The sequence below is a fragment of the Poecilia reticulata genome, chromosome 1, assembly GCF_904066995.2.
Source record: "Poecilia reticulata chromosome 1, P_reticulata-male-v2, whole genome shotgun sequence".
NCBI lineage: Eukaryota > Metazoa > Chordata > Actinopteri > Cyprinodontiformes > Poeciliidae > Poecilia > Poecilia reticulata.
The window spans coordinates 21,272,800-21,287,159 of record NC_088830.1 but is presented as its reverse complement, the minus strand read 5'-3'; the positions used below and the strand labels follow the sequence as shown (position 1 = coordinate 21,287,159).

The 14,360-nt window shown below is 39.9% G+C and overlaps 1 protein-coding gene across 4 annotated transcripts in view; it reads left to right on the top strand.

Moving 5' to 3' along the window:
* zcchc7 (zinc finger, CCHC domain containing 7) overlaps positions 1-14,360 on the top strand; it is a 55,339-nt gene that overhangs the window by 34,413 nt on the left and 6,566 nt on the right. For all 4 annotated transcript variants that reach the window (XM_008412461.2, XM_008412475.2, XM_008412468.2 and 1 more), the window contains exons 6-7: positions 2-172; positions 2,944-2,979. In XM_008412461.2, coding sequence (XP_008410683.1) covers positions 2-172; positions 2,944-2,979 — 207 coding nt within the window. The remainder of the gene's footprint in view (position 1; positions 173-2,943; positions 2,980-14,360) is intronic.

Genomic DNA, 14,360 nt, shown 5'->3' with positions numbered 1-14,360 from the left:
GAAGGTGACGCCTTGCTTTCTTTGCGGCTCAATGGGTCACCAGGCCATTACATGTCCCAATAAGCACTGCAACAACTGTGGGCAGCCTGGACACCTCAGCAGGTGCTGCAGCGAGAGATCTTATTGGCACAAACAGTGCCATCGCTGCAGCATGAGGGGGCACTTCTTTGATGTGAGTAGAGGGCCATGATGATTGTCTTCTCACTTTTCTCTCAAGATGTTGCACTTATTTTCAAAATGTTGTTATCCAAACCAACATATCCTTATTTAAAGACACTGAGTGGGCCAGAATATCAGAACCAGTGGAAAGTGCCTGTTCCTGCTGGTATTGCTGTGTTTTTGACTGAGCTGCTTCGATATGTTGAGTTTTCTGTCATACGGAGTGTCATATAGTCTATCTCTATTCATGTCTGGTGTCCTTAAGCATGTTTCAACAGTATCATTGTTGTGAGGCAGCAGGACATAAATGCGGCTTTTTGATGTTGCACATGGATCCATGTGTCACATGGATGTCTTATGGACCATTCCAAATACAGAAACTGGTGCATTTAGGACAAGTCTCATGGTTCGCACAACATTCACACACAGGTGGCGGGAACCATTAAACAACAATATGTCCTGAGTTACAAGAAAGGACTACTGCGTCATGGTGCTGATGAGACAAATGATCCAGGTGTTACCAGGTTTCCAAACTAAATTATTGCCACTCCATTTAGTGATGTTCAAAGGCATCTCTCTGAAATACATCTTCCAGTTTTTGCATGACATCTTAATGCTACATATTCATATGGATTACACAAATACATTAGTCAATAAACTGGATTAAATACTGGATTAATTACCTTTGTTGATTTCAAACTGTCTTCTCTGTCTCGATGCAGTTTCTTGTTGTTTGACCTCCATATTCATACAGTTAGCAGTTAGGCTCAGAGTCATCTCCACAAATTTAGATATAAAGTTATTTTCATTAATCCAAGATTTCTAATTGGAAGTAACACATGCATGTTCCTGAAGATATTTAACAAAAATGAAGGCATAAATTATTTATATTCTCCTCAATAATCAATGGAAAGGCCTTTCCTTGGTGTTGCAGCAGTCAAACCTTTATTAAAGTTGCTGTAGTTTCCTGTTTCCTCTGGTATTTTCTGAATCTTTGAGGATGGAAGGCATCCTTGCCATCACCCTAATCGTTCTCTCTCTCTCCACAGGACTCTGGCTGGTCCACTTGAAATCATTAATATTGCTTCCAGTCAGAAAAAAAAAGACTGGCCAGAGCTAAAATAATACTTTACATCTAAATCTGCCAGCCTAACTCTACATGCTTTAAAATACTGTGTTGTTAAAATGGACATAACGACTCACATGCAGGGGTTGTCAACTAGATGAGCTCATTACCAATCGCATTTACCCCCTCAGTCTCTGTAATCACCCCACTTCTCAGTGACCAGAGGTCAACTCACATTGCTGTTCACATTAATAGACACTTAAGTAATTACAACTTAGGTATTCCAGCTGTTTGTGTGTCTGGAAGATGAATTTAAAGACCATTAATGACAATTATCACAGTGCTCCATCACTAGCTGAGCCATTTTTACACAAATACTACAGGAGGAGGAACTGAATGGAAGAAGCAGTCTGCCGCTGCCCTCTTTTTCTTTTTTCTGTCTCGCTCTCTCTCCCTCTTCGTCAGTCAGTCATGTACTGTGCTCTGTGTGATGGATGAGTAACCAGGTGAACACCAGAGGGAGAGGGTACACCAGGACACACACAAGCCAATTTCTCTTTCTTTTTTCCTCTCTTTCTGTCTCTCAAACTCTTCTCTCATCTCCTGAATCAGATCCTTCTGTGTATCTCCCTCTTCTCACCTCTTCTACACATCGCACCGCAAACAGCACAAGTCCAAAGATGTGCTCTGATATAATTACCTCTCGCTTGCAATGCACAACTTTTCTTTTTTTCTTTTCTTTATCTCCCCTTACACTCACAAATTACGGTGAACATATTAGTGTGTGTCTGTTTGTGAGAGAAAAAGAGTCAAGTCTCAGTCCCCTGGGCCTTTCTGTGTCTCTCATTAAAGACAGACGGTTGATGGAGCGCGAGTGTGTCGCTCGCCTCGCCTGTCGCCCTCGACAACAGCACACTACCCCGGCGGTTTGGAGGGATGGAACAAATAGGAGGGGGGAAACAAGCGACGGGGACGAGCGGGGTTTGTTGAAGGAAAAAGCTAGATTAAAGGTGGAGAAAGATGCAGCTGTAGAAACTCATCGAAGTTCTCCTCTGTGTTTGAGTCCAACCAGATCCAATTCCCCAACAAAAGAGGCTTCAGGATAAATTTAAATCCATATTAATGGCATTTTATTTCATATAAAATCGATCGAGGACCTCTAGTGTGCAAAGACCAAATTAAGATTGGGCTATTTCACCTTGAATCTGAATTATGTCCTCACTCAGTAGGTATGCAAGTAGATAAATCCCATTGCCTGCGGCGACTGCGGCATTTTCAATTTCCCCACGGGAAGCGGCAGTGGCGGGTAAAGGATGTCGGAGTGCTTGGGGAACAGCGTGGAGAAGCTCCAGAGATAATGCTTTATCCACACCAGCAACAAAACAACCAACTGACTCACTGACTGACTGTTTCTGAGTGACTGACGGAACACCAGCACCGATACAGAGAGCAATTCTGAGCAGGTTTAGGGAAAGATGTGGGAAGAGACTGAGAGATTCAGAGTGGAAACTGAAAAACAAACCCTGGTATTATTTTCCTGTCTGTTAGTCAGGATCTTTCAGTTCTCGCTCACACCTTTGACCCGTTGAAACAACAGATTTTAGTTTTCTTTTTCTATATGCCTTCTGTTTTTACATAAAAGTGTAAAAACAGGATTGTCTTCAACAAACTGTTTTTGTGTAGAAAGTCTTTAAAAAGTTTTTTTTATCTCCTTCTAGGATTGTCCAGAGATCTGGAGGCAGTACCACATCACAGTGAGTCACTTTCTTAAATAACTCAGCTCTGTCAAAGCAAACATTGAACTGAAGTCAAAAGTTTATCCTCTTTTGCTTGTTGAATACCTGCCAGGTTTTGTCCATATGCTGCTGCAACACACAGGTGTTTTTCTGCCAACAATTTCTGCACTTCCCAGCACAGGAATATATAGCAAATTGAAAAGGGGCCTTCTTTGCAGCAACTGTTTATTATTTAGAATTAAAAACAAGGCATAAGACAGCACTGCATGTATTTTAAAAAACCATATGTCCAAATATATTGGACATATGGTTGTTCTGACCATATGTCCAATAATTGCTGGCTAATTTGTAGGAACACTTTCTTATAAGGTCTCCAAAAAGAAAACAAACAAACAGACAAAAAAATCTTAATTAAGAGTAAAATAAGTCTTGGGGGGGTGGGGGGGAACACACAAAATGTCTCCACCAAATATTAAACAATCCATTCGCTTAGATTAAACGTGATTGTGCGTCAGTGCCGGTGTGATTCACTGTGGCCAAACATCCTCTCTCAGAAACTACTCACCCCCGTAACAAAATGAACAAAATGTGGGTCTTAATTATTCAGTGGAATAAAAATGGTGCAACGTTTAAAGGTTTTACTAAGAAAATGCAACAGGTATGAATTTATCCTCCTTCACTCTGATGTCAAACTATCTTTAGAAGTCACCAGACAGTCCAGCTGTTTTCTGAAGACCTTTCAGAGGTTTTTAAAGAAAATGTTGGAGAACAAACAGAAGGCCAAGACCAAGGAGGAGTCAGTGATATAGTTTTGTAAAATCTTAATGCATGGTTTGGTTAAAAACAATAATCCAAACTTTGAACATCTCATAGAACTACGTTTGGTGCTACATTTGTAAGTAAAGGTGAAAATAGAAACCCATTTTCTATTTTCCATTTTGCTTCAAGCCACGTTGGTGACACGGCTAACGGGTCACCAACTTAAAATGTTAAAATATTAAAATTTTGCATGCCTGCAACATGATACACATGGCAGAAAACTCACTTTGGATAACCTTCAATATACAATCCCCGTAGAGAAAGGTGGTGGTTATTAGATCATAAGGTAGCATGGACAGCTGGTCAGAGTTGAAGTGAGGATGGACGAAGCTAAATGCCAGTGGAGCAATGTCTCACCCTCCAGCAGGACACAAAGCCTAAACATACAGCCAGATCTGTAATGGAAATGTTGATTGTTTATTAGCATGGCTTAGTCAAAGTCAGACCCAAATCTTGTAGGGATTCTATAGTCTTGAAAATTACTGTACACAGATGATTTCCATTTCAGCTCTTGAGCCATTTTGCCATGGAGAATGCAAATAGAAATCAGTGATGTAAAAATCTGGTAAACACACAACCTCAAAAAACTTGGTTCTTGAGACAGCTCAGCACAAATGCTGCACACCATGTTTGTTAGACATTTTGTCAGAAATTTAGAAACCGTGTTCCATTTTCCTTCTATTTGTCAATTACTTATAGCTTCGGGTTTGGTCTGTCACATAAAATCCCAATAAAGTACAATGAGACTTGTGACTGTAAGGTGACGAGATCTACTAGGTTTAGGTGTATGAATGCTTTTGTGAGGCCCGGTAGTTGTTACTGCAGCGGCTCCAATTAAAGCAGAGAACAGGGTGGTGATGGTGAATGGGCAGACTAAGCCAGCAGCTTTCTGAACCCAGAGCTTTATAGAGCCAGCGACGCCGGGTCTAATCAGACCAGAAACATGTCACATCTAAACACCTCAACCTGCTGGAAACAACAAACATCCAGTGATGCTCAAACCAGCTCTTTTAAATCTTTTTGATATTCCTCAATATAGTGCTTGAAACCAAGCAGTGTTGGTGAGTTAAGATTTCATAAAAATTGAGTAATTTGTAGTTTTACGCATGTGTAATTTCCATTCTCTGTGAGCATAAAAATATCTCTCAAGATCAACTCAAATCAGTACATTTTCAAAGTGTCCACACATCTTTAAAAAGTTTTAAACTGATTTATTAAAAATGAAGTCTTTAAAATGTCTTAAACTCACTAGAAAATGTGTAAGTTGGCATTAAATAAGATAATCACAGGTCTTGTATTTAATCTTCTATGTAGTTTATTTTTCTCCCTGGACTCTTCTGTCAGGCAAAAGTTTGAGTTGCATGCAGACACTAACTACCTGCTAATAAACCCTTGCTAGCTAGCTAGTTAGCTAGCTTTTTTCCGTCTATCATTGGTAAATGTAAATTATCACCAGCTGGCTGGGCGACGTTCATCTTTGCCACTGGCTCACCTCTGTTGCTGAACAATACAATGCTATGTGCATTTGTTGCGAAAAAGCTTGGCACTGCTATTTGAAACATCCACTTTTCTTTTGTACATTTCTGTGGTGATACAGGTCTTAAATCTCATTCATAATGGTCTTTAAAAGGTCTTAAAAACATCTTTAGTTTGAGTCGGGGAAACGTGGAGAAATCCTGATTATAGAGATTGATCCAGATGTCAAAAGTATTGAGAAAAAAGGCAAAGATCAAAGAACTTGTGATGTCAGTTGCACCGTGTGTGTGTGTTTGTTGTGAATCAGTGTGTGAGAAAGTTGAAAACAGTGCGACAAACACACGGGCCATAAGTCAGCAGAAAGTTATTAGCCCTTTTCTGTGTGTCGGTGTGTGTGTTTCCCAAATTTAAAAAGATAACTAATTTTCCTGGCTTGTTGTCAGTGTGTGTGCGTGTGTGTGCATCTGAGCGAGGGGGTGATATAGACCTCAGCCTAAGAGAAAAGAGCAGCTTGTTTGTCAATTAAAAGACGTGATAAAGCATGAAATGGGCTGCCAACACCACGCGGGACGAGGGGAGCGGGGAAGACGGGAGAAGAGTGTGTGTTTGCATACATCTTGCCGTGCACTTTGTGTGGATGTGTGTGTTTGGGGAGATCTGTCACTCTCCTCTATGGAGATTAATTAGCAGGGGCTGTCTAATGAAAAGGCAGCATCGTTAGCGCCGGGGCGGCTCGGCGGGAGAGACGGAGTGAAAAAGAGGAAGGCGGAGGGAGCGGGACGGAGACGTTCCAGGGGAGATGCTGGCAGACAGGACAGGAGCCGACTTTAATTGTTGCTCGTGTTTTGCCGAAAAAAGCCGATTTTAGTTTCACCGAGAGCCACAGAGCAGAGGGGACAGGCCCCACAACTTCAGGTCTCCTGCATCTTCCTCGACAATGGAGCCTCTAATGTGTGTGTTTCTGTGTGTGTGTGTGTGTGTGTGTGTGTGTGTGTGTGTGTGTGTGTGTGTGTGTGTGTGTGTGTGTGTGTGTGTGTGTGTGTGTGTGTGTGTGTGTGTGAGAGACGCCGTGCTTTAACGGGTGGAGGATTGTGACCCAGGTCTAATTGAAGTATTTAAGCCATTTAAGCACTGGGAACAGAAGGTCGTTACAGATCCAAACTGGCATGGGGGTTAGGGGCCCCGCGCAGACACAACCACACTTCCACACATGCATACAAAGGGCTCCTTCTGTTTAAGACAGCCTCATTTTATTCATGATGCTGCTTATGACCCTGAACTCCCCAATGTGAGAAGGTGTGTGTGTCTGAATGTGTGTGTGTGTGTTCGCTTTGGGAGATGTGGCTCTGTCACCTTCCGCTGGGCTCAGCCAGGTGTGAAAAGGCATTCTGTCAGACCTCCCTGCTACCGGGTCCATTTATCCGTCCTTCGTTCATGTATGTGTGTGTGTGTGTGTGTGTGTGTGTGTGTGTGTGCGTGCGTGCGTGCGTGCGTGCGTGCGTGCGTGCGTGCGTGCGTGCGTGCGTGCGTGCGTGCGTGCGTGCGTGCTCGGTCCATTTATCTTCCGTGAGTGTATGTGTTGTCTTCCTGCACCTGGCCCTCAACTAACAAACTCCTCCAAACCCCTCAGTATAGACCACAAAGCCCAGGGGCATTTACTGAGAAACTACGATACTGACACACATGGACACACACAAGCATGCGCGCACGTCCAAATATAAAGAGCGGGAAATGGGGTAAAAAGAAAACCCACAACATTTTCATCATGTCTCTGTCAAAGGGATCTGAACGTTTTTTGTCTGTTTTTTTTTTACTTATACTTATTCAAAAAGACGTTTTCTTATTAAAAAACAGGTTGATTTCAATATCTCTTTTTGGCTGTCCCTCTTTTTCACGAACCCACACACAGAAACACGGCTGCAGATGGCCTGGTTTTACTTCTGTCTTTTTCATGCACCTTCTACATGGTGACGGCTGCAGTCTCCTTCTCTCTTGCTCTTTTCATTCCCACTGAATACTGCAAACACCAACTGCAGATAGAAAAGCCACCAGAATACTCTGCTTCTTTATTCAGACTGAGCTCGTCGTCTTTTGGGTTTGCCTTCATGTCCCAAAATGGAAAAAAGATTTGAAGTTGATGCATTTGGGCCAACAGTGGCTAAATGTTAACCTGTCCAGGTCCTTCTGTATGATTGCATCTACAATGCCTGTCATTTCCTGTTGCTGAATCGGTTTGTGCTTCCTCTGCATTTGCAGTGGGCTTGCAGATTATGTGCAGAACGAGCAAAAATGAAGTTCATGCCATAAATGGCAGATTGAATTGCTTTTTGAAGGATATTTAAACATCACTTTGCAGAGAATGGACAGTGTAGCTAAAATGTAAACATGATTCAATGATTAGTTTGAACTAAGTAAACCCGAAAACGTGATGCTAAGAAACAACTTTTATTAATAAGTTTGCTTTTAATTGGGTGTGTGGTTCCTCAAGTTTCACGCTATTAGCAAAAGTATTTAACAAAATGGATGATCAGTTTGCTTTAATTCAAAACTGAAATGCATCAATTATTTATTACCACTACAAAAGTAATGTGGATTCCAATTATAGCCATATTGCTTAGCATTTATTTATAGATTTCTGTTCTTATTTGTTTAAAAATCCAAGCTTAAATTCTGCTTCAGCAACAAGTAATGAGATAAATTTAAGTTGTCATTTGCGTGCAGAGATTTAGCTTTGTTCATTACTAATATACACAATAGTGAAAAATGCAGATTAAACAGCAACTCTATTAGCAGTTTTTAAGTAAACTTGTTAATTGTGCAAAATGTTATAATTTAGGGTTATTGCTGAGTTTTCTGGTTAATTACTCAAGCTATCTGCTCATGTGGTGAACCTGCAATCAGCCACTTAGCATTCCTACCACTTTAGCCTCTTAGCATGATATCTGTACTTTATCCTGAAGTGTTACTTCAGTTACCTTAATGGGTGACACTCTTTCAGCTATCGCTTTCCAAACATCTGACTTTCTTCCCTGTAAATTAGAAAGTATATGTGGGAGTGAGCAGCACTCGACTGTACTCCAGAAATCAGGAGCAGCTCTGCTCGCTCCAGAATCTTCTCTTTGATTAAAAGAATTGTAAAACATTGCAATTGGATGGCAACATTTTAGTGCTTTTGAAACTTTAACGTTTTAAGAGTTTGATACCCATTTGACTCCGGTGCGATGTTGAAATATTTATATTTCTTATTTTCAAAGGCTGGATAATTTTGGAAAAAGAAAACTACGTATAGAAAAATGTTTACCTTTCCAAACTTGATTCCTTCTCCCATTTTCTAAAAGAAATGGGTAAACGTGTATAAAATGTTGCGTTTTTAAAAATAGTTTGGTATTCAAATGAAACCCTTTGTTTTCAATTTGCCACATCACACCTTGATTTAAAGATTTTAATCTTAAGTGATTTTGCTTTTGAGACACTGACTTAGAAGATGATTGTGTAGATTTAGACAGAATTTCAAAACTAAGGACATTCCTCTATATTAAAATGCCAGATAAAGCAGTATTTCAACTACATTTTTTTTTTGACATTTTTATAAACAAAATAAAGGCATCAGACTTCATAAACTATGCTTTGAAGAATCTGAATTTATTGTAGGATAATACAGCCCAGAATTGGGGAGCCTAAGTGTTGAAGATTTTAAAACAGAGTTGATCTCAGCTGCTCAAGATGCAAAAAAAGCTGTAAAATTGGCCATTTACCAAGCTGCCGAACTGAAAGCCAACTTTTATTCTGCGTATTGAACATGCAGATCATAAAATCTGATTACTGTACAGTTTCCAGGTAAATACTTTGTAGGTCCGTAATATAAAAAAAAAAAAAAAAAAAAAAAAACAGAAGGGAGATTCTGGAACTGCATTGTGTTTTCAGAAGAAATTTCTGTTGGCGCATTGTGTGTGTTCGTCTGTTTCAACCTCTTTGAAATCTGCAGTTTTGTTGCGTTGGCGCTGCAAAACATTTCCAACACCGTTTAAAAAAAGTTTCTGATAATCATTAGCACCAGAAACCATTAAACGGCCATTCAAACAAAAGATAAGTATCAAAAATGATCAACTGGTTTTTTAAAATTACATTTCTAACGAATCAAAGCATCAATCGACTTGATCGCTTCCAACAGAAAGACAATGAATGTCTGTGATGGACAAAAAGGCCAGAGTGTGGATTTTAGTGGCCGACTGTTTGTGTACTGACTGCATGAAAGCCTCTCATGATTGTACATTCGATGCGTGCATGCATACATGCAAAACACATTAACTGTTTCAGCAGCTCTGTCCTCTGCTTTCATAAACCTGTGTGCAGAGTTTAGACTGAAGCGCCCCCTTCTGGTAGCTGGAGGAAGTGGGGAATTCAAACCTCTTTCAACCTACTTCTTTAAATCTGATCGTGGCTCCATCAGATATTCATCAGATATTAGCTGCCTCTGTTTGGTGTGTTTTATGCGCTGCATGAATGTGAGTAAGGTATAGAGAAGGTGGGACGCTGAGGGAGGGGCTGGAGGACGGAGTTTATTAAACTGTTGGACAGAGACATGGAGGCTGCCTGTGAGCACACAGCCGCTGATAGGTACAGGTATGTCTGCTTGTGAACATTGATTGGCCGCTCTTTAGATAGCAGCGGTGACACCTGTACGCTGGTGTTTATCGATCGGCAGCTTTGCCGACAGTGCTGTGTGTTTATTGAGCGGATTTTCTCATCATGCTCCTATCTGGGTGGGTGTGCATTGATCTTTTCCTGAGGGACAGGTGTGGATGTGTGTAGTATTGCCCTTCTCCCATGGAAAATAACTATCCTGCCTGACTTTGAAATAAAGCTGTTTGAACTCTCCTGTTTCCCACCTGACTGCCCTTCTTCACCCCATCATTCACAGCGTTTTACCTTTTTAATGCATTTCTGTCTCAATAGACATGCTCAACTCACACATGCCCATTGTTAGGCCAAGGTTAGGACATTTTGTCCCTTAAATCCTCTTATATTCTCTCAAAGAAAGTGCTGTTAAATTTCTAATAAGGGTGAAATTCATGGTAACACAGAAGGCTCTTCGGGTTGTCAGTGTTAAATTAAAGCACTTGATTCAAAGGTAGGTTGATCATTTCTTGGTCTTTGTGGGGTTTTGGTGGAACAGAATAAATTGGGGTCAGTAGGACTTTCAAAAAGTCACAAAGTTACACACTTATTTTTTCAATGTAAATTGACAAAGGGCAGATTGACCCAGAGTCAACCTTCACTAACTTGTTCTCAAGCGAAGCTTCATTCACCGTTTACACATAAATCATTTCATATCCATGAACCACTAAGCTGTCTAATATCGTGTTTTTAAGTATTTTGAGGAATTAGTGACACAGTTTTATTAAGTTAACCAAATCCCAGCTTTAATTTGAATTGATTGAATATAATTGTCAGAAGATTTTACATTGTACCATGTTTCTATTGATTGCGATTCTAATCGACTCCTACAAACATGACAGATTATAACCCTTCATCAGACCGAAATAATACACATTATACCTATTAACTTCCTGATTGCAGATGTTATTTATAAGTCATATAAATATATTTTCTCACATTAGACTGAGTTGATGGCACAAAATTACTTTAAATTGTCGGTTTTCGAACTGGGTATAATTTGTTCCGTCTGTGTTAATTTAAATCTGTGTGATGTTTCTCCAAGTTCATGAATGCCTTTAAACATCTTCTTTTTTACCAAATTTATTTATTTAGAGGTATTTTACTGATCTTTATTTTTACTCAAGAGAAAATATAATGCTTTATGTAACATGTAATCTATAGATTTAGATTTTGTAAAATGATTCAATGATTCTTTAAATGTATTTGCTGAGGGTTTGTTTCCATCAAACCAAACTGTTGGGAGAGTCCAGATGTAAACAGCAGAAGTGCTCGTCTCTTACTTCTGTGTAAGACTGAATCTCTGAATTCATCTGTCTGTCCCTAACGGGGGCTTGTGAAGTTAATTTTGCTTTCTGGGGATGGAGCGCCACTTGGTGGTCGGTCAGGGAAATAACTCTGTTTCCACAGTCTTCAGGAAATCCGTTTTCTTATTATCGTTGGACCTCTAGCTGATTCCAAACATTAAATTTTTTGTGAAATTCCAAATATTTTTTCTTTTGGTTCATATTTTTACCATAATCTTTTTTTATTTAGATATGTGCAAAAATAAATAAAATTATTGGATAGAAAAAAAACGAGCACCATGTGAAAACAAATGAAGGAAAAGACTAATCCCGGCTCTGAGTCCAACTCGCTTAGTCACATTTCCTCGACCCGAACCATTCTGGCATCAGGTCCTCTGTTCTTCTAGGTACAGCGGTTTGACCTTCGTTGTACTTTTCCCCGGTCCTCCTTTCTCTCTCTGGCTGACCGCTTTCATTCGTTCTTCTCTTAAGAATGTGCACAATTCAAATGGATTTCCTGTAGAAATCCCTTAAATCCGTTTCTGTGCAGAAAGCTGTTTTTGCTGCCTCATCATTGTACAGTGCAGACTGTCCTGTCTGCTCCTCTCTGCCCTGTCAAAAGCCTCTCAGCTCTTTATTCGCCTCAGACTGAGGCACTAACAGCAGTGCATGCAGACCAGATAACGGCCTTGAAAGGGAGAACTTCTGCTGAGTTTTCCTCTGACGCTGCGGACATGGAGGAACGTCTTGGTGAAATTGGGCATTTTCATCTAATTAGTGAAGCAAAGCAATGTGATCAATAATTTATATGATGCATTTCCCACACTTGGTTCAAGGTTTATGAGACCCTAAGCTGTTATTGGTCAGCTTCAGTAATATCCTTTTTGTAAAACTAGTGTTCATATGTAAAGGTTTTTGCATTATGCTGTTAACATAACTGTTGTTATAGTTCACAACTGGAATTTATTAGCAGAATATATTATATCATTGTAAAACAATATAGTACACCTTGATTTTCACATTGTTAATTCAAATACACAGTCCAGATCATTTCCGGTAGAATTAATCATCTTTCCTCATATTGCTGTAGTTTTAAGTACTTTAACTATGACTAAAGAATTATCATATTAACGACAAAATATTTACTCAATTATATTTACAGACTAACTTCATACTCTTCTATAAAACATTTCCAATGTCACTGAATGTTTTGTGTTTGACAAGTTAAGTGGTGAAACATCAAGTTTTCATTTAGTATATCAAAGCAAAAAACTCCTGAACAAGAAAAATAATCTAGTAGAGTGAATTTAAATGCACTTCGTGTTGGCGTACTAAAAATATGAACAAGGTTAGGTACATGTTTTTTGATTAATCTTGAATAATCTTCAAATTTATTTTTTCTGTTTGATTCAACACAAAAAGACCTACATTTATCAGAGAGCTTGAAGCTCATGTTTCTATCTTGTGTTTTCCTAAAAAAGAAAACCTGAACCTGAATTCAGTATTAGCCTGGAAAAGCTGCATGTTTCCCTCATATCTTGATCTGGCTTTGATTGAGCTAAAACTATGAATTTAGTAATATAGAAATAGTTAAATTCAAATAAAAAGGACAAACTTAAATAAATATAAACAGATTGCTTTGGAGGAAGACGGCATCCCATCTCTCTCTTTTTCTCTCAGATTTTCTTAAATAAGCTGTTGCATGCACACAGAGAACCATAGGAATGCACCCACAATGCCCACTCACACACTCATGCGCACACAGGTGCAGTGTTATCAGAGGTCTTGCAGGCTTTGCAGGTCATTGTGGCTTTGTGCTTAGCAGGATGGTGTTGATTTGATGTATGTTTGGTTGGCTCAGATGTAAATTTAGGGTTTAACGTCCTGCCTGGTGCCTACGCAACTCTGTCCATCTGTACGTAGCACATCTAAATCCCCGTCTCCAGTGCCCACATATGCCGTCTCTGTCTAATTGGTGGGGAATAAGTGGGCACCTCCATATAAACATGGACTCACACTGGCAACAGCAGAGTCAGGCTTGTGGGCTCAGCTTTTCAGCGCTAAGAATAGAAAGTGTACAACTTACATTTGAATGGGTTAGCTTGTTTCCTCTGTTCGACCTTCCACGGTGTGACCAGATTACTGCCAGCTCCTGCCCTAAAAGAAGGTTTTTCTCCAGAGGTGGCACCCCACCCTGCTTCACCCCTGCATCATATTATCACCACAGTTCAGAAGCGCTTTTTTATTTTTTTATACCGGTGAGCAGAAAATCAGATTTTCTTCAGAGTTGCTGATTCTGGAGGAGATTCGTTCTTAGGAGACTGGTGTTATCTTTGAGTAGGATTTAATGAGGATCTTATTTTGGTTCTGAAAGGCAGCAAGAATCAGATCCTGATATTTAGTTAAGTTTATTTGTATAGCAAATTTCAGCAACAAGGCAGTCCAAAGTACTGTACATCATTAAAAACAGTCACCAATTGTGAAGCAAACATTAGACAATACATTTTATCAGATGCCATCATCAAAGTCATTAATACACATCAAACATGTTGATCAATGTTCCATTTACTACAAATCATAGGCAACTATAAACAGATTGATTTTAAGGACAGGACAAGATAGTAACAGTCTCACTGTTTCAGCTGTTTTGCAGTTTTCTGGAAGTTTGTTCCCAGATTTGTGGTGCATAGAAGTTGAATTGTGCTTTAGATGTTCCACCTCTTCTCCACCTTAACTGCATTTTATTCTCTTCCTGAGTAAAAAAAATCTGTACGTTACTTTGCTAATTTGCCAATGAGAATAAAGGAGTTTAAAGTTGATGCATCAAGTGCACTTATTATGTTGTGTCTTACCTTCCAGGCATTTCTTCTCACCCAGAGTTTAATCCTCCTGTTTACCTAATATGTATATACTGGCATGCTTCTCTCCCACACAGCACAGGGGCGTGTTTGCTTTGGTATGAGCCCAGTAGTCCGATGTTGGGGAGCGGAGCTGCTGTCTATGATAAAGCAGGCAGAGTTGGTCCCCTGTGGGTCCAGTAACATATGCAAACCTCTCCCCATTGCTGCAATAACATATGCAAAACACTGCTGCTGGCCCCGGCCCCGGCCCCCATGCCCCCACCAGATCCCACCCCCTCTC